At 39.0% G+C, this 27022-nt stretch overlaps 1 protein-coding gene across 1 annotated transcript; it reads right to left on the bottom strand.

Annotated features, from left to right (window-relative positions):
- mmp15b (matrix metallopeptidase 15b) lies at positions 1-26202 on the bottom strand. The gene is made up of 10 exons (XM_056746670.1): positions 25238-26202; positions 17141-17289; positions 16001-16123; positions 15566-15873; positions 12218-12379; positions 10694-10896; positions 7588-7726; positions 6466-6616; positions 4952-5070; positions 1-4334 (listed from the first exon to the last, which is right to left on the bottom strand). The coding sequence occupies exons 1-10, from the start codon at positions 25355-25357 to the stop codon at positions 3871-3873; spliced, it is 1938 nt and encodes a 645-aa protein (XP_056602648.1). The 5' UTR covers positions 25358-26202; the 3' UTR covers positions 1-3870.
- Positions 26203-27022: the final 820 nt, after the last annotated feature.

Here is a 27022-nt window from a genome sequence, read left to right as displayed (position 1 = left end):
TTCAGCAACAATTTTTCTTTTATTACAGTTTACATGTCCAGCATGGATTGTTAAACACACTCAGATGTGACAACAAACATAAATGTATAAAATCCTCAGTTTCTACACAAGAAAAACAAAACACAACACAAATTGGAATGTCAACAAGGTAAAAATCTAAAAACCGCAAAAGAAAATTATTAAAAAAGGTCCTATTTACATTTCTAAAAATGACCAAATTCAAGATTAGGAACTCAAAATATAACCGAATGAAACGTCATTATACTGTCATTAATAACACAGATGAGGTGTTTACGAAAAACACTGCAGCACAATTTTGCACAGCATTGCTTTGTTAGTCATTTGTTACTTGAATTTACTCAAATATTCTCTCCGTCTACATTTTAACAGCATGTTTTTGTCAGTTTCCAGTAAATTGAAATTCCCTTAAAGACAGTGTGCGTGCCCAGACGCATCATCAGACAATGGGACGATTTAAAAATCAAATCGACCCAGGACAAGAATATGTCCACGTGCTTACAATCACCGTCTAGGTCTCATTCTACTCAACTGACTCCACTAAGGTGAAAACAACACGATTGTCTCAACCTTTGCGCCTGCTTTGTTCAGTAAGCCAACAATACTTGCAGACAAATAATTAACAGTGGTTAATAACTGTGACGGATGTTTTTAGAGGCACGTCTGATCTAGAGCTTAAGTTTATATCAGGAAAAAAATACGCACGGCCTGACTGTACCACACCAGTTAAAATGCTCTATGAAGGTGGTCAGACATCGCACAGTTAGCATGATCCTTAGCGCTTATGAGAAAGGTGTGACCCAAACATCCAGCGTCCGTCATTCACGCTCAAAGCCTTCGGAACAGAGGCTGTTGTTAAGAATGGTACGTGAGTGTGAGAGTTTATGGGAGGAAACTTTGTGACCCTGGCTGAGGGCCAGGTTCATCTTCCTGTTGGCCAGAAGCAATGTGCCCGACAATAATAAAGAGAGAGAGAGTGGCCATTGTTATAAGAGCCGGTCCAAAACATGGCCTAACATTGATTTGAGATTGAAAAAAATGCTTAAAAACTACAGTATCACATACAAACAGACCATTTTGATTATTCATCAGTCATTGTCTACCACAATCTTGTTTACATCATATTATAACCAACCATGAAAAAGAAAACAAGAAGTAATGCACTCTCATGAAATCTAGACTCTTGCCCGTACAGAAAAAGTACTGTGTTGGTATCATGACAAAGCACGGGTTTCAGATAATGTTTCCCAACCAAAAAACATTTCCTGTTTTTTTTTAATGTAAATCGCCTTCGTTTGACATAGGATAAGAAGCTGCCTATTCATCGACCACAGTAGGCACCATTATGCTGTTTATCAAATGGCATATTTTGGAAAACACGTTCAGAAAAGAGAGGCCCGAGTGAGCTCTGAGCTGCTATTCAGAGATCCTTCAAGTCTATTTCTGTATTCCTCATTGATCTGGGCAGAAGAAGGGGATGGTAGAGGGCGCCGGGCAACCTGCGGAGGAGCTTTTATGTCTGATTAACTCTCCTCCAAATCTCCCCGGACGACAGGAGCACGGCAGGGGACTCATAAGTGAAGGCATTCAGATCATGACCGTCCTCGCTCTCCTCTACCAATAATATTTATCAAAGGGCTCTATGCTCTACCTTTCTCTGACAGGCCAATATTTATAATACCACTCTCCTTGTCCAACTCTCGTACTCTGAGAGCAGAGAAACGCGACGATCGTGACTAGAATTCTGTTGGGAGGTGCTTTTAAAAAGTGGCAGCGATTTGTGTCGTAGTGTTTTTCGGCTGCGTCCAAATATACAAAGTGTGGGTTAGACACCAGACTATGCAAAATTCTACAGAACACAAACACAGACCTGCTTGACAGCAATGTTAGGAAACTTGCCTAGTTTGACTGAAAATGTGAATGACAAGAGGATCGCATTTACGCCGCCGGTTAGAGAATGCTTTCCAAAAATAACCCGCGTCCTTTCGCAAAGTGGGGTGTAAGACGGTGGGGAAGCAAACCTATGTGCCAGCTACGCACGCTACTCTATACAAGTATGCAAGAAAACAACGCACCGTTTGTGGTCTAACACATGATGGAACACAATGACACATACTAGAGAACGCATCAGACCTTAGGCTTGCACTGTTTTAATCTAAACCCTTGCCTGTTTATTTCTCCCCACCCTTAAAATCTGCCCCATCACTGAAACACAATCCCACAGTGACTTGTTAAAACATAGAATAAGCCCTCGTGCAAAGACTTGGTAGATCAAGTGTCCGCATCTTAACCCATGCGTTTGAGCTTGCAGTTGTCCCTACTCCTGGCCACCTTCTGCAGAGTCGTATTTCTGATAGGGAGAGATTTGGGGGTGGGAGCATGTTGGCAATGTGCTTTAACCCCCTGCTGTTTTTAAAATGAGAGGATTATCTAACATTCCGGCAACAACTGGCTGCGTCTTATACTTTTTACTCATAATTGGGCCCCGAGAAGCAAACTTGAGTGTATTTTATTGAGTTTTGAATTGGTGTACGCAGCGGTGTGTTTTTATGAGTTCTTTTTATATATATATATATATATATATATATATATATATTCAGTCATTTGATTGAAAAATGTAGAGCTATTATATAAACCATTTAGATATTGCTCCATTGCCTCACCGAAGCCCTACGATGAATGCTGTCTTTTTGTCGCAAATGATAGAAAGGTTATGTTGTTCAGATGACAAAAAATTACAGTCAGCACAGTATCATTGGATTGTTGGTAAATAAAAGTGAAAGGGGTCAGAGCGTCTCTATAGATATGGACAAAGCACATAAAATACGATTGGCTGGCTAGACCAAGGTACTGTTAAAACAAACGCAATAAAATGGGACTTTTGCTATGATCATACAAAACCCAGAGAAATGTCCCTACTTTATGATTTTGAAACAAAGAGCTATGATGTTTTGGGTAAGATTTTGTCAAATGCGACTGGACTCGGTTACAGGTTAGATAACTACATCCAGCTGTTGTATTGCTCATAGACTTGACATTCTACGTTAAACCTGGATGAGCGAAACATTTATTGACAAATTAACATACAGTGGGGTCCGAACGTTTGAGACCACCCTTTCTTATTAAAACTGGAGATAAACAGTTTTACGATTTTATGACAAAGCAATAATAAATATACATGATTCTGCACATTTCAATTTAAGCAAACTTGCCTGAATCACTCTGAAGTCATGCTGAGATAATCATCAGTTTTTGCACAATCGTGTTGAGTTCAGACCACCTCCAACCATTAAAGCAGGACCACAAGAAAAAGAAGTTTTAAAGACACCTAACAAAAATGCAATAAAATATTCTGTATTGAATCAGAAAATTTTCACAAGTAGCCTCAAACCTTTGGACCCTACGATATATCCATATATCTCAATTTGAACATATGATCTACATGTTATGATTATCTTTACTGATGTGTAATGAGTTGCCCGGTCAGAAGGAACATCACAGCTCAGAGCCCAAAGAACAGATAAATGGAAACAGGAACATTTAAATAGACATTTTCCAGTCTCGGTTTCCATATTACTCTTTTTTCTCTAAAAGACTTTCAATTTCTCCTGCAGTCTGTTGTCTGTTCCTCTTTTACTCTCATTTTAGATCTCCTGCAGTCTGAACAGATCAAGAGAAAATCTAATATTATGTGCAAATTTTCTGATATAAATAGACTAATGGATGTTAGGAGAGCACCATGAGTAAAAGAAGAGCTAAACTAAACATGTGTATGTGCGTGTGCAAACAGTTTTCGTTTGTATGCAATGGAAAGGCAGGACAGGGTATGGATCGGTGGTAAGAGGTGAAAGGTTAAACCCAGTCCTGCATCGAACGTTTGCAGTGCACCAAATATTTAGGTGCTCCTTTCCTCTGAAGTGTGTTAATGATGGCATAGATCAATCCCAGGATGCACAGCACCAGGACCAGGGGTACAGTCACCATGATGATGTTCATAGTACGCTCCGTCTCGTTTATCTTCAGAACCACATCCACCTCATTCGTTTTCTCTTCGGTTTCTTCTTTCTCGTCAACATCATTGGTGTTGTCTTGGTCTTTGTCCTTCTCCTTATCTTTATCTTGCCCTGCATCCGGGTTGAAAGGAGGCCGGTCGGGAAACTTGATTCCCGGGTCCACGTTGGTGTCTCTATCGGCATCAAGGTCCACGGTACAGCCCATGAAGTCTCTAAGAATGGATTTGGGATAACCCGGCTCGCTCTTCATTCTGTGATTGTCAAATTTCCAGTACTTTGATCCCTTGTAGAAGTACGTATATGCTGTGTGAAAGAGAACAGGGTTGTGGAGTTTAGTGCATTTTAGTGCATAATGCTATTACCCTCCAAGATGGCCCAGCGACAGACTGCTCACAGAAATCTGGCAGGCTCTAATCTGATTGGCTGACATAACACAACTACCTAAATACGTTCACACAGGCTTGTTCTATCAGTGTGCCTGGAAGTTGTGCTTTTGAGAATTAAAACATTTCAAGGTGAACGGCATCTAACCCTTCATTGAGATTTTGAGTTTTGTTTGAGGCACTAATGAGCATATAAACTACAGCTAAAAGTACAAGAAAAACTATAAATTCTGCTTTCTTTCCCAGTCTGTAATTGTGTTACAAATCCATTTTTAGGCCATTCAGATTCTCTAGCCAACACACAAAACAGAATGATCAGACAGTCCCTTTCCTGTGTAAGTGGGCGGTGATTTTGGATAACCCGGCTTGCTCTTCATTCTCCGCTAATTTTCTCAGATCACATCTCCCATCACTCTCAATCGTTTCTTTTTACTCATTGGCTAAATAATCTCTTCCCTCCCCACCCACCCAATACATTAAGCTAACAGATAATGGAAACCCCCATCCATTCTGTACATTAAGAGCGCAGCCACTCACCTCCATCATCGCTTAGGAAGGCCCCCTTGGGAGAGGACGGTACAGAAGTGCCCCACACACTGATTGGTTTAGGGTAGTCCTGATCTGCGGCTCTAGAGTACTCATTAAAGCGCCAGTACCTGTCATTTAAAAAAACACAATTTGGGAATTACTGTAAATCCATAACTTTATAAGGAATCATCACTGAAATTAAGCTATTTTAACAATGGTGGAGAGAAGCATTTACACCTGATATTATCATCCATCACAGGTAATCCGATCACGGTGCTTAACCCAGTTGGAAATGCATTGCGATTTGATCTCGCGTTGCATTTGTGGTGTAAATGCCGTCCCACCATAGAAAACAGTAAAAGACTGCCAACGTTTGAAATATGTACTTATTGAACAAAACCAGGATTGTAAACTTTTCTTATAAATAATAAAAGTCAACCTATAATCAAATTATTTGGCATCCTGCTGAAAAGAGCAAAATGTGTTTTCATTACCTAAACTGTGAAACAAATTCTGTCAGGTTCAACACCGTCAAAAGTGATTTGACAATTAATATGCATTTTGGATTGGCGGCATGGTTCTGTTCTGGAGCGCAGCGATAACCCCGCTTAGGGTAAACAGAACAGAACAAGCAGATGTCATTAGCTCTTAATGACATTTAAGTGTAACACATAATGTACAGTAATTGAGCCTGAAAGGAGCTGGGGATGGAGGAGGGTAATTTGCTCCTGAGCAACGCTATAAGCTGCTGTTAGCTGAATGAAATTTAAATGGAAGCTGTGATTGCGTCATATTTCTATAGGAAGATGAGGATCAGCCGATGTTATCTTCACTCACGTGACTTGCACAAACTAGTTACCCGGCAGCCTTAAAATTTGACTTTAACATAAAAATATTAGTTATTACATGAATCTGATGCAACATTTTTATGTTAGATCTGAAGAGAAACGACACGGCGCTAAACTCAAATATGGCGTCATGTTGGTTAACGTTGAATAAGTTGGTTGCATTTGACATTTCTTGTTCTTGTGTCATACTTGTTTTTCCCCATGAGGTTGAAGGTATTAATTTGAATTTAGCGCTATGATCTCCGATTACAACTTCGCGTAATAATCACTAAATATTTACCATTTTCTATCACAAACATTTTTTCACTTCAGAAGACATTTGCCTCTGTATCAAGACCCTCTACAATCTCATAATTGTGTTTTGGTGCTTTTACAGACAGATTCATACTAGTCTAAAGTGGTCTTTTTTAGCAGGGAAGCTATTTTTACAGTACATACAAAAGACTTCACAGAAAAGCGATGGACTTGCATAATGTAGCCTTAAAATCATACACCCCCACCTCAAATGAAATGTGATCTTGGGTGATCACTACAGAAGCACTTAAGACAAGCTAATACCAGGGCTAAACGGCAGTCTGTCTCAGTCCACCACTTGTGGTCAAATCACCCAAGACAGAAGTGTGTACCAGGTGTAAACAGGTCCAGTACAAAACCACAGAAAAACGTAATCCTCACCAGTCTCCTTTGAAGAAGTAAGTGAATCCCGAAGGTTCCCACCAGATGGCTGTTTCGATCTTGTCATAGGGAATCTCTCTGCCATAGTCCATGAGTTCTTGAGGGTAACCTGGCTCCAGGTTGGCTTCCCTGAACAACCAGTACTGATTTCCTATGAGGGGAAAGTCACAGGGAAAGAAAGATGAAGGGATGCTGAGTTGCAGGGAAAAGAAGAAGCGGCAGCAACTCTCAATGGTTAACAGGTTTTCGCAGTATATCTACAGGGACTTTCCCCACCAATGACAGAGCATTACAGATGTGTGTTGTGTTTAATCTCATAAAAACACAAATCACTGGGTTACAATGCTGCGAAGATGCATTAAGCATGCGGCTTTGGTGCCGTTCCCACATTCTAGCGGTCAAATAGCATTGCAGGGAGCCGTAACAGAAACATTAGCGCAAGTTTCAGTTTTTACGGTTGTACAGTATGGCAGACACCAAGGCACCATCCTCACGGGTCCGGTTTAATTCAACAGGCCCATATCCAAATTGAACCTCTGCTGTAAGCAACTGGTAGAACCGCTAGCTGACGCAATGGGCTTGGCCTCACGAAGAACAGATGTTGCTTGCCGAGATTTTCGGTCCCCTGCTTTCTACTGAATGCCGGAAATTTGCCAATGACATCACTGGCCCTATGCACATTTGGCTGCCAAAGTCACGTTTACTTTGTGTGTCTGCCGTACAACACTTAAGGAACACCAAGACATCAAGTTGTTAGATGTCGGAGAGGTTTTGGTTTTAGTGTGGTTTACCTCCTTTTCCAATTCAGGCTTAAGCTCCAAATGGTTTTGAAATACCGTCTCACTACGACTTATGCTACACCAAAAATGTCTTTGAAACAGTACCTGTGAAATCCATCAGACATAACTGTTCGAGGGAACTAAAGGTCTGTTCCTGTACTGTATGAAAAATGTCAAAATCAATGGCTCTTTTTAATACGACAAGCACTTTAATCTGACACAATTCTGCCAGCCTGGATAATGATCTCTCTCCGGACATATCGTTTTTATGGGTTATACCTTCAACATATTAACTTTCAAAGAGCATGAAGCCATATAGGTGCTGGGTTAGGAAGGAAAATACCTTTGAAAAACACAAAACGGCCATCATGTCTTTCATACGCGGCGTCAATGTCCCCCGGCAGACCCCTCCAGAAGTGTCCAATGGGCATTGGGTAATTATCCAGGACTCGATTTCTCCTGACTCTCCAGAACCAGCGACCCTACGGAGGTAAAAGACATGACCAAGTGCCCAGACTCTTTCTGTACAGCGTTCAGATTCACTAGCCGAGTGGATGATCATAAGTAGTTAGGGATCAGAAACCAGGTTCATCTATAAATCTTCTTTGCCAAGCCACAGTGTTTGCTGTTCAAAGCATACAACCTCAAAAAAAAAGATTTATGATACCGTTCACTTTATTTGAACAATAAATTTTGTTTTGTCTCTCTAGTCGTTCCAAACCTGTATAAATTTGGACGAATGCTTGTAACCAAACAGTTCTTGGCCACCATTGACTACCAATAGTAGGAAAAATAACAATGGTAGTAAAAAGGTCCCCAAAACTGTTTGCTGACCTACATTCTCCAAATTATGTTTTGTAAACGATAAAGTAATTTTTCCTCCTATGGTAGTCAATGGGGTTCAATAACTATTTGGTTACAAGCATTTTTCCAAATATCTTTCTCTGTGTTCATCAGAACACACAATTTACACAGATTTGGCCTCAAAAGTGAGTAAATGATGACAGAACTTTTATTTTTGGGTTAACTGCCCCTTTAAAGATGGATTAAAAATGTGGTATGCTGTTGCAGTGGTCTGTTTGGAGCATAAACTGAAGCTCAGCTTCTAGATAAATGTTAGGTAGTTTGGCAAAGAATTACAAACAACACATGCTTATAAAGACGTATAAAGTCTCTAAAAATGAAACTTTTAATGATACTTTACATTTTAATGACACCTTAACATGCAAAACTCTACCTACGCATACAAATTGTAGTGCAATAGAGCCTAACCAAATAACCAAGTATCTATAAAAAACACATATGCACTATTCTATAGTTTCAGATGAAAATCCCATCATGTACACATAGGCACAAACGCATTTGGTTTCTACTTTACATATCTATAATAACAAAATATAATATAATAATCTTCTCCATTGCTCTGGATCCCTTCCAGAACCTTCAGAACATTTTAAACGGAGTCCAAATTAAAACCAGAGCCCAAAGTGCAGCCAACACGCGCTAAATTTATCTGTCTCCCTCCACACCCCAGAACAACTACTCACAAGCAGACATGCATGCACACACGCACTTCAGTTTACAGACAGAGCACACCTCGTTCCTACACCTAAACACATGAGGAAACTGGCTGGATCGCATTACACAGGGAATGGTTTTATTTCGGAAACCTATGAGTTTAGTTTTCGAGCATGTGTAATGCAGATAACCGGGGGTGGTCCTCCACTCAAGGGTATTTGATTGTTGTAATGGATAACTTGACCAATGAGGCCGGTTAAACAATACCACCTGCAGCACAACCCTATTAATAATTGCCAACAAGCTACGATTGAGTATAACATGTCAAGCTAGGACTGCCTTTGGCTCTGACAAAGAAACATTTGCTGGTCTTCTCAGAGCCAAAGATGTCAACAACAACTGTGGAGGAAATCTCACAAGCATTCATGGGTGGATTTCCCATTGCGAATGCAATACAGTGAATCACAGGTGCTAAACAATAGGGCGAAGTGGACGTATTTAAACTTTATGATGGTTTTACCGGTGTTAAAGGGAAAATTCTGTCATCTTTTACTCACAGTATTGTCATGTCTGTTGGATTTTCTTTCTTCCGCAGAAAACAAACCAAAAAATATTTTGAAGAGTGTTGTTAACTGGCACTCATTGACTTGCATTGGTTTTGTGTTGATCCAATAGAAGTGAACGAGTGCCAGCGCTGTTCAGTTACCAACATTCTTCAAAATATCTTCTTTTGTGTTCTGCGGAAGAAAGGTCAGAATTTTCATTTTTGGGTGAACTATCCATTTAGACAAAGGGCACTGATATCCTGGTAATTGACATCAACATATCTTTTATTTTATTATATTAAATATATATATATATAATGATAGATGCAGATTAACAGCCGGTAAGAAATACGGCTGGTCATTTTTCATTTGACTGTTTTTCAATTTTAAACCATGTCTATGCATTCATTCAAACTTCTCCCGAGGCAAAACAATGAACCATCTAATGAAAGGAAAGAAACCGCACACATGATCTAGTCCTCGTTTCTCAGATAAAAAGAACCAAACTTTCATACAGGAAAAGATTACTACATTACGTGACCACAAAACAGCAAACTCCAGCAAAAGACAAAGAGCAAATGAAGTCAGATGTATCTCCTGATCAACTCCAGACTGCACTCTGTTCCATTTTATGGAGCTCCGGTGCTTAACAAAAACCAGCACTGGTGTTTTTACAGCCCACTGCGTAACAGGGCCTGATTAAGAGCAGGCCAACCTCACCAGGTCTCCACCTGCATGTCAGGTCATCCACCTGGAACCGTGCAGTGTTATTGTTTCACAGCCTGACCCGCTCTCATTCAGAGAGCTCTATAGCAAATCTTACGAAACCTGTCAAGAATGGCCAGCTCTTACTTTGGCACAATATCCAGAGTACGAAATACGTTTAGAAGATTATTTCAAAGTGTATTTAACTTGCAGCTCTAATTTTTATAATGCAAAAATATTTAAAGGCATAGTTCACCTAAAAATTCTGTCATCATTTACTCACCTTCGAGTTGTTCCAAACCTGTATAAATGTCTTTGTTCTGATGAAAAACAGAGAGAGATATTTGGAAGAATGGTTGCAACCAAACTGTTCTTGGCCAAAATTGACTACTATGGTCGGAAAAAAATCTTTATAATTTTTTTGTTCTGTTGAACACAAAAGAAGATATTTTGAAGAATATATGAAAGCAAGTAGTTCTGAGGCACTCAGTTTTAACTACCACTTTCACGTCCTAGAACAGTTTGGTTACAAGCATTCGTCCAAATATCTTTCTCTTTGTTTAACCAAACAACAAAATTTATACATGTTTGGAACAATTAGACTGTGAGTAATTCATAACATGGCATTTTCGGGTGAACTATCCCTTTAAAAGATCAACCCAGCAAAAACCTCAAGCTCACCTTGAACACAAACATCTCTCCCCTGAGCATGGTGACTGTGTCGAAATTGCCCTCACAGATGTTTGGACCATAGTGATCGGGGCGATCAGTGGCACGAGGTCTTTCTGGCCTCTTTGGAGTGAAGGGTGGCCTGGGGCCTGGCTGAGCTGGTCGCCGGGGGGTCACGGTGGGGAGGGCTTGAGTGGGGGAACTGTTAGGGGGTCCTACAAAAAAAGATCAGTGAGCGATTACACAATAATTCTACAATTGCAAAAAAAGATACAAAGTGTATATAAAAATGCTCAAAGTCTCAACTATATTGTGGTCCCTATTCTGGATATGACTTAATTGCTTCCACGAATGTGTGGGAATTTTTCCCCCACTGTAGGGTTTTCTGAAGGGATTAAAAATCTGTTATGATTTATTTACACCCTCGATTCTGAGGTTTGGAAAGAAAGACATAAGGGTAAGTAAATCTTGAAAGAATTTACATTTTTGGGTGAACTATCTCTTCAAGTATGAACAATATTTGCAATGCTAAATATAGCACCAGTATTACGATTTTTTTAAATAAATAAGTTTGTGAATTAGCAGGCATGAGGAAATACTGTAAAGTTGATCAAAGTCCACATAGACACTTCATAGGCTTGGCATATGTGTGGCAAAGTTCACAGACCACAAAAATAAACATTTGAAACTTTACACCATAACCATAAGCACCACTAAAACATTTTACTGTAAACCAAAGCATATTAAAACAATTATATAACCCTGTGTGCAAAACTAAAGGCAGACGCAATACACTTTCATCTTAAGCAGTAAAAGAGCAGTCGACAAATCGCTTATCAATAAATTATTAACAACAAGATGTTATTCTAAACTCTAGAATTTATGCACAAAATATGCAGAGAAAGAGCAAATTTTACACGAGGTTTTTAAAACCGTTTAGCTTTTACACTGTTTATTTAAAAAGTCTGTAGCGAGACAAATTAATTGTTTGATTAGCAAACAAACCATGTAGTCTCTCAAGAATCAGACAAATTTTAAGTGAAATACAGCACACCACACTACAGGACACATCACCTACATCAATACCGCTATGCCAAGACTTAAAGGGTAAGTTCATGTGTCGAAGTGCTATCGTGAATGCGCACCATAGACTGACAAGACAAGAGTAGAACATATTGATTAAAGGAGTTATTTTGGGTTTTTTTACGCACATATAGCAATCTCATCGCTTAAAAAAAGCAGATGGTCCAATTTAACAATGTAGTTAGTACTTTTCTGGACCGTGACAACAACTGTAACCCTTATGTCTATGAAGAGGCCTGGAAATCTCTCGGATGTCTCCTAAATATCTTTATTTGTGCTCCGAAGATGCCGGGAGGTCTCAAAAGATGCTGAATGTCATGTGGGGGGTCAAATAAATCACACAATGATTTTGGGATGAATCTACCCTTAAACAGCAACCTAAACGGTGACAAACTACACATAGCAGATACTGCATGTCATTTTGAAGCCGTCATAGAGCATTCAGCAGCTTACCATAAATCTGCTGAACCCCACGGAGATCGTCCTCAGGAAGTTCAAAGTTTTCTGTGTCCATCCACTGGTAAAAAGGAGCCATGATGGCCATGGGATTATTTGAGTGCTCCAATCCAAGGGCATGGCCCAGCTCATGCACCGCTACCAGGAACAGATCATCACCTGTGGGAGACGGATATTAAATATCACAGAGCATGGTACAAAAGGCAGCCGATGATCAGCAATGAGAAGATGAGATTTACTGAGGTCACTGGTAGGGAACGTCTGATAGAACAGCTCATTAATCTTTATTCGCTCTGGGAGATCACAGCTGGACTTTATGTGCACTTTCTAGCCTAAAAATACATGATATACAGCACAGCGAATAAGACAGTACTTTAGATACTACTGCATGTAATGACACGGAGATGCTTAGTGAAATTGCTGCAGGGCCTAAAGTAGTTTTAGATGAAAAAAGGACAGGGAGGCTATATTTACTTGACTTAAATGTAAGCTGGATTTAGGGTTTTCCTGTGATTTTTGCTTAGTGTGGAGACTATGTGAACTTTAATGTCAACATTACATTTATTACAGTATGCACTAGTCTGTATTAACTTGGATGACTGGCTACTTTTGCCAAAAGTTGAATTGTGCAGTGGTAAATGCTGTAAGGAATTCTGTATGCCACACTGTTACCAGTTCAAAAACACATCTTAATGTAACGACAACGTGAAATGCTATATTTCCTATATTTATCATTGTATATCTTCTTTTCCTTCACTTACTCTCTTAAAAGTTGTTGGTCGCCGCACACTTTCTCTCTCACATACACACACAGACACACACAACTCAGAGATCAGAAAGCAGAAAATCTTCAACAGGCCCTGCACTGTCACTGGGCTGGAAAGAGATTTGTAACGTGTCCTGCGTAAATTCTCCCTGGGGCTCGTCAATGCATATGGAAGGAGTTTGTGAATCGGTGTAGAACATTTGTGATTTTACCAGACTGAGAAGATTGATGGAGAAACCGATGAGACCGTACTGAGACACTGACTGATTTGAATCATGTTCTGTCTGGATGATCTGTGTCTCTGTGGGTGTAAACGGCTCGATTTCCGAGACAAGAAAGATTGATCGCCCCAAAAATCCATTTTAAAGGTTAGTACTTTTGCCTTTTTTCCAGCAAAAAGAAAAATCTACACATCCTAAAATGACGTTTACATTAGTTTTTTAATCCAATACAATTTTATGAGTGCCTGAAAGAAGAAATCAATTATGTTAGTGTAATTAAAAAAATAAGATTTTCATGTTATTTAAAGCTGCAATTTATCACTTTCACCATCTCTCTTTGAAACATAAATTTTGGTTCCCTTACACACTTTTCCTTAAAGGGATAGTTCATCCAAAAATGACATTTCTGTCATGATTCACTCAATCTATAGTTACAAATCTGTATACATTTCTTTGTAATGCAAATGCTTGTAACCAAACAGTTCTTGGTCACTATTGACTACAATAGGAAATAGCACAATGGTAGTCGAACGTGCCCCAGAACTGTTTGCTTTCCTACATTCTCCAAAATATCTTCTTTTTTATTCAACAGAACAAAGACATTTATGAAGCAAATTTTCTTTCCATGGTAATCAATGGTGGTCAAAAACTGTTTGGTTACAAGCGTTCTTCCAAATATCTCTCTCTGTGTTTATCAGTACAGAAACATTTATACAGATTTGAGGGTGAGTAAATGAAGACAGAATTTTCATTTTTGGGTGAACTGTTCTTTTAAATGGGTTGAAGTCAAATGACTTCAAGAAGTCGAATTTCCTACATACCTCAAATTAGCTTACTGTAATGAATCGGGGTAAGTTACTTGTTTTACAATTCAAGAATTGATCATGAAGTTCATTTTTCTTACCTCATTATTTAATGTTTTTTTTTTTACTGGAAAACAAGACAAAAATTCTTAGCATGACATTTTGCAGTTTATTACTCAATAGCCCTGGGCCTGACAGCTTCTATCATTAGCCAGTGAACCAAATGATAGCCATCCAGACAGACATTATGAAGCCATCAGACAACATCATGTGAGCTAATGACAGCATCAAGATAATTCTAGAGCGAGAAAGTTTATATGATTGGTAACAAAAATAAATTTGATTGTGTTGCAATGACCAAGGAAGCATAATATATTTAGTATTGTTATAAAATAAGTCATTTTCAGTTTTTGGTATTGGTTTCGGCCCAGAACTTTCATTTCGCTGCACCACTAAGCAGTACAGTCTCTTCTAATGCAGTCAGACAGTTCATCATTGATGGCTTTCACAGACATCTCCTCTGTCGTTCAAAGCAACTCTTGTGTGAGGGCCGTGATTGATAAAACATTTAACTTCAGAGCAATGGAAGACATCTCTCCACACAGCTGTGACACTGACCGACACTTCAACTGCAGACAACAATGACCATCCTCTAGCCAGATGTTACAAACCGACAGATTACTTTTTAAATGCTTTATTGATATGAAGTTGTTTTTACAATGTACAGTGTCACTGACCAAATGGCAGGTTATTAATCCCACATGTGATGCAGCGTTTGGAAAAACCCAATGTCCCGTTCCATTTTTATGTTGTCCAAACAGGAAGAAATTTTGAAATCTCAATTTCAATCTTAAATCAACTAAATTTATTCATGTTATCTATTAAACACTGTTATCTACAGCGAAAGCATCATAGTTCTCAATAGTCTCTAGTCATACCGGACCTCTCTATGCTGCATCATGTTCCTCAAACAGTCAACCATCTGTCTGAAATGATGTAATCCACCTCCACAGTGTCATGAATGCCTCTGATCACAGAATCTCTTTGATATAATAGTACATGAGTGCACTACCCAGCCACTTGGCATTTACAGTATATTACAAGAAACTAAGCTTGCAAATGTGACCTTTTATTGCTAACAAATAGAAGCAGTCTACAGTCGATTTTTGAGTATAATTATGATATATTTATATGATAGATATGCTGTTTGGTGTGTAATTCACAACTTTAGTGTTGTATATACCCATGCATGACCTATGCATTTTAATTGGGTCTAGAGAACCAAAATAAATTCTTTCTAATTGTAACTAATAAAAGAGCATTCCTTCTGACATTTTCTACTTTATATCTTTAAATGATGGACAGATAAAAGTGTCCGATGCTATAGTAATTCTACTTTTTTGCACACTGTAATCTCTTCAAATGTCCTACATCATAATTAAAGCCTAAAATGGTTCCAAATTTCATTTGACATTTTGAAAAGTATTCAACTTCCTCCTGCGAATGACCCAAAACACAATATACCAGCATTACACAAAGTGTGCTGTGGACTTACCCTGCAAGTTTTCTGAGCCAAGTGTCCATGGCTCGTCCGAATCAAAGTGAGTGTCTCCGCCCATCCCTGGACCAGGGAAGTAAGCGTGTGCCAGGAATCCCCCCTCTCCATCAAACGGTGAGCTGTCACCATGGAAACCAGAGGCGAAGAAGATCATGATGTCAGGTTCCTTCCGACGGCCGTATTTGACCTCAAAATAAGGAATTTCATCGAATTTGAGGGGTGTCACCTTCTCCCACACCTTGAAGGCCCTTCGGATGGCCTCATAGGAGTTGTACTCGCCGATCTTCGGGGTGTAGTTCTGAATACTGCAGACATGCCAGAAACGAACAGGAATTCATCAACTTTAGATACAACATTGCCACACTGAATTATTGTAGATGAAGCAGAATCTATGGTGGATGGGTGGATAGTGGAAAAGTAAATGGCACACACCTAAAAGTCAATTGGGTCTTGTCCCATTTGTGGCCAGTGAGTGCGTATCTTTTCCGCCGGACGTTGGTTTTGATTTGACCCCCAAACTTATCTGGTACACCACAACGGGGTCTTTTCATGGCCCTTTGAAGAGAGAAACCAGAGAGTTAATAAAGATACATGAAATAAAATCCTTTAACATAAGCTGAAAAATAACTATTCCTTATTCTTGGTGCATCCTGGCTTCGATCATATTAGTATTTCCTTTTAACCTCATTTTTTTTAGTGAAGACCTATGGAATATTGATCAACAAATGTCGTTGCAGTATTTTACAGCCAATGGTAGACAAGCATATTGGTCCATGAACATGAATAAACATTTTGAAAAAGCAACGATCACGATGTTTTGAAAGCATAGCCATAGCAATTAAATATTACACGTGGTACTACAAGGTTTATTATAACCTCTACAGAACAGCTTGCCAACCCTGTCTGAACAAAGTTATATATAAACGTTCTACTCGTGTCATTAGAAGACAAAAAATAACCAGAAGTCCTCCACTTAGACAAACACTTCCATAGAAATGAGGTTAAAATAACCAAGAACGTGTTTGTAAGGATATCCTCTATAAGGTATTATTTTTTTACTTTGCCTGTTCAGTTACAGGTTTAAAGGAACACTTTGGTAGCAAATACAAATTTCCCCATGTTTTACTCACCCTGAAGGCATAATAACTGAATATGGTTTTCTTCTTGTAGAATAATGCAGTCAGAGTTATAATTGCACGTATCCCTTTACTTCCGAGCAGTAGAATGGGAGTGAATGGGTGTTGACTTTTTGAAGCTCCAAAAAGTGCATGCATCGATAAGAGAACTGCTCGCACGGCTCTGTGGTCTTAACAAAGGTCTTATGAAGCGATTCGATGCATTTGTCTAAGAGAAACTCTGACTGCATTATTCTTCAAGAAGAAAACCATATTCGGTTAGGATGCCTTTAGGGTGAATAAAACATGGGGAAATTTTGTTTTGGTAGTAAAGTATCCCTTTAATTGGATATAACAGCCTATAGATGTTTTAACTAAGATGAACAGCAGCTGATGTGTTGCTTGTGTCTGCTGCCCTGAGGTCTACATTAACATCATGTGATCAAGAGTCTCTTACTCGATGGTGGCCTGGTCCAACTCTCCGGTGATTTCCAGCCCATAAAAACGCTGCATGTCGCTGATGGAGTTAGACAGGATTTGAGCAGAGCGCATGGTAGACATCTGCCTGCTGGCCTGAGGGAGGTAACCGTACAATCGCAGCCATGACTGAGAAAGAAAAAGAGACAAAGGAAATTAAAGAGAGAGATTTGGTTTAAAAAGAGCATTTATTAAAGGTCCAGTGTGCAAGTTTTTGGAAGATTTATACACATAAAGGCGCACAGCGGTGCGGTGTTTACAGAGTTTTTCCTTCAGAAAAGTGACTAGCATCTTTTTTGATAAACCTTAGCTATCAGTGAGTGGAAAAATGTCTCTCTTGGCGTTTTCTCTGTTCAGTGAGCGGCAGAAACCGCATCTTACATTCGAGTACAAAATTGCATTTACAAGTACCTGTCAATGTTACTGACTGGACATATGAACATAAACATATGTCTGTAAATATCATATTATGTCTGACAACAGAAACAATAAATGTATGAATATAAACAGTTTTAATGAAATATACAGTTAGTTCAGAGAGTGAACGCAAGCACAGCCTTATGACGAACATTAGCACGTAACGCCACCTTGCACCATAGTGATGGGTAATAATAAATTATGACAAATATCTTACAAGCCTGTCCGTCAAAATGACAGACAAAAAAAGTCTAAAGCAACCTCTAAGCATGCCACAAAGAGTCAATGAAAATGGTACTAAAGGAATAATCTGTCAATTTTGTAAGGTAGTCCACCCAAAAAACAAATTTTGTTATCATTCATTCACCCTCACTATCATTCTGTGGAAAACAAAATCTATTTTGAGAAATGTCTCTGTGGTTTTGTGTCCATACAAGGGAGACTAACAGGTGGCAATATTGTAACCAACATATCCAAAATATCTTTATTTGTGTTCTGCGGAAGAAATAAAATGTGGTTAAACGTTTATTTGTGGATGAACTTTGCTGTAAGGGCAATGAACATCAGTCTTACACTGACAATGAGGGAGAAATTAGATCTTGCCGCACTCTGCAAGAACGTCACACATGTTATAAGAGACACATAATACTATATGCCAGACTGTGGGAGAACATGAGGCGGATGTGAGCGCAGATTGAGGGGTGACTGCACCAGCCGAAAAAAGCCCATTTATAAGCCTTCAGAAACAGACAGCAGCCACTCCGCACTCACTGCTGGGGGATTTTCCTGAGGCTACAGACATGCATGAAGTCACTCCTCTGCTTCCATATGGCCCACTTGTTATATGTGGGGATTTCAGAAGCCAGAAGGTCTTCTTGTTCATTAGATAGGGTGAAGTGGGGTCGAGGGTTTGACTCTTGTGTGGTGCTTCTACTGTTAATCTTCCTTAATTACGAAATTAGCAAAAATTGGGCAATTAAACTGCCATTGTTGAGACTGCCCTGTGGTGAGCAGGATGTGCTGGACCAGACAGATTTCCCCACAGGCAGGAAACCTCACAAATGTTCTGAGATCTTCTTCATAACTCAATAACTGTCTTCTAGACAGCAATGAAATTCAATAAAGAGCAAACAGAGATGTTTACCGATACTCCTGAGAAAAACGCCCACGTAAACTTACCTCTGTTCTCTAGATATTAACAACTCAACCCGTCTGATGTGCTCGGATGGGCCAAGCTAGTGAGATTTGTGATCCAAAGTCTAATCCCTGAGGCAAAACCTATTGGTCAAAGATTGCCATTTCATATCTTTGTTACAATTGTTAAAATATTTGTAAAGATTTGGAGCTGTAAAATAATGTAAAAGAGAATAAAAAAATAATAATTAGATTGTATAGGTAAAATAATTAGGATTTGGGAATTTTATAAATCATATTCAAATCTTTAATAATACAGATCTTTTTTGGGTGATCTTCAAATATTTAAAACAAATCAGAAACCTCATCAGCTTTTCCCAAACAAATGTGTCTTAGCTAAGATATCCACGTACTTTAACTGTTAACTGTCAAAGCCCTTTTTGAAACTACATATGAAAACGCATGTTGGAAGTAAAAAGGCGATAACTCATGAAGTCTTTGGACTACAGACTTACGGTTGTTCTCATTTGAAAAAAGAAAAGTGGCTGATTTTTGCTAAAAATAAAAATCACACACACACAAAAGAAAAATTAAAGGTATGTTGTTAGGTTTATTGTAAAAAATAAAATAAAAAAAGTTCATGTTTTTCTTTGATTAAAAAGCATATAAAAAAATATGGGTCGCAAAAGGATAACAAAAAAATCTAAGCACACACAGAATCAATTACTCTCCCTGCATCAATTAATAAAAAAAACACCAAAGAAATCTGTATTCTAGAGTCTTAGACCTTTCCAATGATATATAGTTTGTCATGATTCGATTAGAAATTACATGCACAATATTGATGCAAACTTAGGTGTTCCATATACGGGACGGGTGATAATTAACAGGCTACAGTTCTGTATCTCAAAAGATGTCCTCTTTGTTTCTATTTTTTCTATTTCACTTAAAGGTCCAGTGTATGAAATTTAGTAGTATCTAGTGGAGAGGTTGCAAATTACACCCAAGGGCTCACTCCATCCCCCCGTGGAAAGCACTATGGCGGCAGACACAGGATCTTGAATGCTTCACGTTTTCGCTTTTCCCCGAACGCTCTCTGTAGAACAGTTTGTCTATTTAGGGCTACTGTAGAAACAAAAAACATGGCAAATTCCATGCAAGGGGACCTGCAGTGTTTATAGATAGGTAATAAAAACATAACGCTTCATTATGCAATATCTTTATACACCTCTGAAGACATAGTTATGTATATTATATTGCATTTCTGCCAAAAAATGACACACAGCATCTTTAAGTAAGGTACTATGAGAGAAACATCTGAAGCAAAGTTATAACTTGAATAACACTTCAACTGAGAGTTGCAACAAAAACTGATTCCATTAGCTGTTTGAAAATATCTCTCGCCAGTTTATATTACTTAAGCTACTTGGGGTTTTATTTTTAAAACATCAATTCAATATCTTTCAATATTGAAAGGATCACTGAGGACAAACTGATCTGAATCGTGTTTGTGACTTGGGTTGGACTTCAGCTGGCATTTATTAGCAGGGGGTCAATGTGAACCTTCTGGACTTCTGGATGAATGTAGGGGTTCACTGCCTTAATAATGTCCCATTCTCTTTCTACTTTGTCACCCAGTTGCCTGGCCTGGACACACTCTTTTTCACTGCCACACCAAACAAGGGCCTTTGTAAGAACCTGTGAAGGTAGCTGAATAAAACTCAATTTGTTGAATAGATGGCACTGTTTCTGGCCGTGGCTAATATGCCCACCACCAAACACCACGCCGGCCTTTTTCTCCCAAAGTCTCAACATTCTTTGAGCAGATTATGTTTTGTTCATTACTGTCATTCTTTTGAGCAAGGAGATTCCCTACATCTTCAAACATCTCTTAAAACATGTTTTGTTTTTCACAGAACCACACAATGACACTGCATTGCACGATGAGTAAGTGACACTGTTTCTGTATATCTATGTCTGTATGAAAAATGTCCCTCAAGTGAACAGACCACTCACAATCCGAAATACAAACATTCACTGATAGATTTAATCTAAAACCTTGGTAAAAAGTGCATGCTATCAAACATCCCTCATGATTAATCCAAGTATCCGCACATTTCATACTCACCCGGACCACATTTGTGTTTGTATCAGCCTATACACTATAAGAAGGGAAGTGCTGAAGGGCTGTTTATTGTAGGACACACCTCACTCTATAGATAAGACTGCGTTTCTTTCAGTCGGTATGAGCCCTAGGGCTTTTAGTAGGGCAAAAGGTGGAAGGGTGTGTGTGTCCTCCCACAAGAAAAAAAAACACATTAACCCAGTGTTCTCTCTGCTGGCTAACAAGAGAGAACAACTTTTGTGGTCTCTATATCTCAAGGACACCTAAAGTCATTCGGCTAGAAATTCATTGAAGGACACAAATGACAAGTTCTCCAGACCCCCCTTTTAAAAGCATAAAGTGTTTCATCGTCCACAAGCACAACATCCCATGTCTTGCATACAGAGTAAGTTTTGCAGTCAAAAGAGGCAAGGAGGGCCATCTTTCTCTCCAATCAAGCGTCGTGCCAGCCGTTGCCTCAATGGGACCTTGAAAGCGTCTGCCAATAGCATGTCCTCCAGGAACCTGTGATTCACAACGCGCTGTAAAAAGACTCAAGTTTTGTGTGCGAGAGTGTGTGTGTGTGTGTGTGTCCAGAACAATGTCAGCCAAGATTCTAACGGCTAGAGAGCGCTATTATTCTTCAGCCTTGGGTGCGTGCCATCTTTTCGGTCATTAAGTGAAAAGCAACGTAGAGTGGGCAAACCGGATCAAGTGAAAGCGATTAAGAGGAAGACAGAACATGATTAAAGAGGGGAGAAATAAAATAAGTTAAAGGCGGACTTGCGTTTGGTGCTTCAGACATGATCCTGAATCAGATTTGTCAGGTAACTGGTCTAGGGAGAAGTGCATTGATTGTTGTTAACCTAACCATTCACTTTCATTGGTTTCATATCAATGGAAGTCAATGGGTAACACCATTGTTCGTTTACTGACATGTTTCAAAATATCTTCTTTTGTGTTCTGCAGAAGAAAGAAAGTCTTTGAAGGTTTGAAATGACAAGAGGGTGAGTAAATGATGACAGAATATTTTTTTATAGTTTTCAACTATTACTATAACAAAAAAAAAATATATAGAAATATGGAGTGATTGAATTTTATTGAATTTTATCAAAGTTTGTGTTGTTGGCTTGGCAACAAATCAAACACAAAACTTCACAAAATAAAATAAACGAATGGCCCAGTGTATGAAATTTAGCGAGATCTAGTGGCGAGGCTGTGAATTGCAACAAACAGCTTACTGCACTGTTCACCATTCCCTTTCGAAGCACTACGGTGGCTGACACAGCACTATGATGTCATGACGTTTTCACTTCATTGCCGAAGGAGATAAAATATTTCCGAAACACGCTCAGTAGAGCCTTTTGTCCATTTAGCACAACTGTAGAAACAACATTGCGAATTCCATGCAAGGGGACCCGGGGTGTATGAAGATAGACAAAGCTTGTTCTAAGGTAATAAAAACACTTCATTATGTAAGGTCTTCATACACCTATGAACACATATTTATGTATATTATATTGCATTTCTGTGGATCCTCCATAAAATTACACATCAGGCCGGCCTTTGAGGCCAGTATCCCTCCATACAAGTTCTGGAAAAGGCTAGTGGGTAACCTAGTTGACACCGACTCTTAATGAGGGGAAACAGACCTGCCAGTCATCTACTAAACACAGACACAAGTGCCGTTTCCTAGTCCAATCACATCTCATTATACTTCACGTTCATAATAACAAGCAGACCTCTGAGCACCAGAGATGGACCTGATATGCAAGATATTACCGTGGATACACAGGGACGGACATAACAAGTGGCACTCCAGGGGTTAAACTCAAGACAGTGATAATGTTTCAGGAAGTGATATAGTCGGCTCCTTATGTTCTACTGTTCTCATACCCCCCACCCAAATCCCGCTTAAATTTGTTCTGTCTCTATCTTGCTACACTTATGAATGCAGTCAGCTGAACACAAGAAGTCTCATTGTTGTGCCTCTGGAGCCCTGCAGGCCTAAACATCTCACTCGGTTTCTGTTTGTGACCTATTTAGAAAACACCAATCACATGCAGCACAGAGAAGCAAGCCACACCTTCACACTTTACAAATCATTAAACATTTCCTTATATATTTCCTTCATGGCTTGGCCAGATGGGATTGTATTTTCTCATATACCGGTAACTGTCAAGCATATTGTGAGAGAAAGAGAATGCCTACAACCTGAAAGCAACGTCTGAAGCTAGATGTTTGTCGCAAGCTGCATTCAGATCGGGATAAAGTCACATCTAGGTTTGGAAGAGAGAATGCAATGCTATGAAGTATTGTATCGCAAATAGCAGAACAACAAAAGGCTCTCTGACCAACACCCACACACACATATTCTCTACACTCCCTATTCTCACTCAGGCGTCTATTTTGTTTATGTGAGGTTCAACGGGCACACAAGCTTTCTTTGTCACTCATGATGAACTTCAAAGGAATACGCCTGCCTTATCATCTTACATTAAACCAAAAATTAATATACAAAAGATTCCTCCGATGAACTGTTTTTCTTGCTCACTCACAGTGACAAAAATTCAAGAAGTTGAAATCTCATGATCGCATGATAGAGCTTATGATGTTTTGTTTATCACAAGGTTGAGTTTACTCAAGAGCTGAAGGGTCAACTTTTGTACACCCTATAAACCTTACATCCAGAAAACCTAAATTAGAATGCATGCATAACAATTCCAGAACTATCAGAACACTACAACCACAGTAGGAAAAGTTGCTGGTGAACACAAAAGAAGATATTTTGAAGATTGTAGGAAAGCTTACGGTTCTGGGGCACTTTTGACTACCATTGTCATTTTTCCTAATGTAGTCAATGGTGGCCAAGAACTGTTCGGTTTCAAACTTTCTTTTAAATATCTTTCTCTGTGTTCATCAGAACAAACAAATTTATACAAATTTGGAACAACTCGAGGGTGAGTAAGTAACGGTGACAGAATTTGTATTTTTGGGTGAACTTTCCCTTTAAACATTCTCATAAATAATGGAAGAAAACGAAACATGTACAACATGCATTTGGAGGAAAAAAACAGCAATGGCACCTGTTGTAGATGACTGCAAAACACAACCTGTAAAGATGCTAGAATTACAAAAATTGAGAAGCCGAACGTATCGCAGAAGTGGCAGCGAGGATTGACAATGTAAGAAACCAGACATTTTCGTTGACAATGCTTTTCAACACTCCTCTGGGTTCTACTGAACCTATAGTTCACAAAGCATGTGGGTAACAACTGTCTGGTTTGAAAGTATCTCAAAATCTACTTTACATCTCAAAAATGATTAAAAGTAGAAAACTCCCGAATCAAACATCGAGCCCAGTGGCACACTTCTGGTTTAAATAACGTTATCCATTATGGGCCACCAAGTTTAAGCAACTATCTTTTACTATGTTTTAAAAACTTCAAGCCTCTGACACCTCAAAATCAATATGAGGTTTGCTTTTAGATTTAATGATTAGCGCAAATAATGAAACATTTCGGAAATTCAGAGAGCTTGTTCTTCTGTCAGTCTTCATATACAGAGCCAGACCACCAATGACAGGGTTTGGACCACTGCAGCACCGAATACATGTAGTGGTACAGCACAAACAAACCTCAAAACCACAATTCCACAGTTTACACAGAACATAAAAAAATGTCCAATGTCTTCGAAGTATAGAATACTGGTTTTTAAAATGCAATGCCTTTGGAGAGAACTTCTTAAATGACTCATGAATGTTACAGGCAACATCTTAAAGGGATAGTTCACCCGAAAATGAAAAGTCTGTCATCATTTACTCACTCTCGTGTAATTTCATACCTGTATAAAGCACCAGCATGAGCACATAGAAAGAAATTTGGAAAAATGTTAGATTTTTATTTTCAGTTCCGGGACATCATTAACTACCATAGTAGGAATGGTAGTCAAAGATGCCCCAGAACTGTTTGTTTCCCTAAATTCTTCATAATATCTCACAGGGAAAAAATGAAAAAAATGTATTCTACTATGGTTGTGTATGATGTCCCAGAACTGAAAATTGCTAACATTCTTCCAAATATCTTTTTTTCTGTGTTCACAAGAACAAAGTAATATATACAGGTTTGGAACAACCCGAGGGTGAGTAAATGATGACAGAATTTTCCCTTTAAGCGGAAGAAACTCAGCTGTTCATTGAAATCCAGAAACATGAGGAGCTCTGTAGAGACTAACACACAGTGCATCACAATGAAAAACACAATCCATATGGTTGACCCATGCCTCAAATAGTGAGCTGGATAAAAACAAGACATTAAGAGATAGTGACATAAGTGGTTTTCTTGTGTGAATGGTCAGTTTGTGATATAATAATGTGCTTGCTTTTGTGATTGACCCTTAAAATAAAAATGAGAATATATTTACCTCTCCATTGAAGGGTTCGTCTCCTAAGGTGCGCACATCCGTGATGCAAATCATCAGAATACAATAAATAAGAGTCCGTCTCCACAGTAACCCCATCGGGTCATCCCATAATACCGCCATGCTCACCAGGATCAGACTGCCCGTGTGACGCTGAATCTATTGCGATCTCCTCTTCTCTTCAAAAATATACCCAAAGATGCTTGAATTAAACTGTATATGGTTTAATTTTCGAACGCGTAAAATGCATTCAACGCAATTTTGCTTCGCACATTATTTGGTGCGTTTTGATGATGCACAGTCAATCTTTCTAAAAAGTGTACCAAAAACAAAATGCATGTAATTTAAACAAACATGAAAAAAACTAAAGTTGCTGGCTGGTGTCCTTTCTGCAGAAATGCACGGGTCCTGTGTCAAAAGTACATTGTAAACGCTGTTTAAAGTAGAGAGGACTCTCAAGTCGTACCAAAAGTCAGTGTCCGATGCTCTGGTCTGAGCTTCTCAGTGGGTCAGGTATCATATCCCGCGGGTGTGCCCGCTTAACGCTCGTTGCATCCCCTCTCACGTGGTGCTCACAAAAAAATTACAATAGCTAGCTACAACCTACTTCAAAGCACGCGACGCGCAAAACTAAGTTGCAATTTACGCTTGGATTACGACTCCGTAAACAAAGCATGAATAACTACAGTTGACTGGGACGCGCGGCCGAAACGCGCTTGTTAAATGAGAAATAAAACAACGAAGCCTTTGGTCGACCACCAGGCAACAGCGCTCAAATTGTTAGCAGATGACAACGACGCGTTATGACACCTGCTCTGAATGGTCGCCCGGCTCGTAAAGATTTAATATGATGGGTTTCTTCTCGATATAACGCACGTTGTATCTGTTTTTCTGGAACGCTTCCACTTTGTATCCGCTGTGCGCTCTTGGAGCGTTCGCAACGCCTCGTGTTCAGTTTGTCGCGCGGACTTTGCGCCGCGTCCCGCTGTCATACAGGAGGGGAGGGGCACAACACCCCAGTCAGGAGTATCCAGGATTTTTCTGCTCTAACATAATGAGGGGTTCTTTACGACGTGCAGATTTAAATAAAAATGCACTTTTAGCAGGTTTTCATCGGCTTGTGTTCGGTTGAAATTCACACTAAAAATTGATAAATGTTGTGCAAAAGAATTGCTCATTGTTAGTTCACTATAAACACTGACTTATATCAATAAATGGAAACGTATTGGAAAAGTGTTACCAAAAATGCATGAGTTATTTCTCATCCCTAGACAGCAAACGTAAGTTGCCTACTGTAACAACATTTTGGAGCAAATAACATTTAATAACAGCGAAAGGTTAATTTTTGTCTCTCTCTCTCTCTCTGGAAACACATTTATTATTTCTTTAATGTTCCAGTGCTGAAAAAAGATTTTATTTAATAAAAGAGTTGCTTTATCATATATATACCATGAAAGATAAAGAAATTGACCATTTTCTACCCGCTTAATGTCTCCCCGAATAAAAATGTGTTTATAGGCCTACTTATTTTAATCTATATCACTACTGTCCCTTCACAAAATCATCATTTATCTATTAAAACTATTCTAAAGTTTCGTCTTAAAGAAACATTACCCCCCCCCCCCCCCCCCAAGTTGTTCTGAATCTGTATACATTTCTTTGTTCTGATGAACACAGAAAAATATATTTGGAAGATAATGAAAACAGATCTTGGCCAATATTGACTACCATAGATGACAAAATTATTTGTTCAGTTGAACACAAAAGAAGATATTTGGAAGAATGTAG

The sequence above is a fragment of the Triplophysa dalaica genome, chromosome 1, assembly GCF_015846415.1.
Source record: "Triplophysa dalaica isolate WHDGS20190420 chromosome 1, ASM1584641v1, whole genome shotgun sequence".
In the NCBI taxonomy this organism is placed as follows: domain Eukaryota; kingdom Metazoa; phylum Chordata; class Actinopteri; order Cypriniformes; family Nemacheilidae; genus Triplophysa; species Triplophysa dalaica.
The sequence above is the reverse complement of the archived record's forward strand: the minus strand, read 5'-3'. Positions and strand labels throughout refer to the sequence as shown.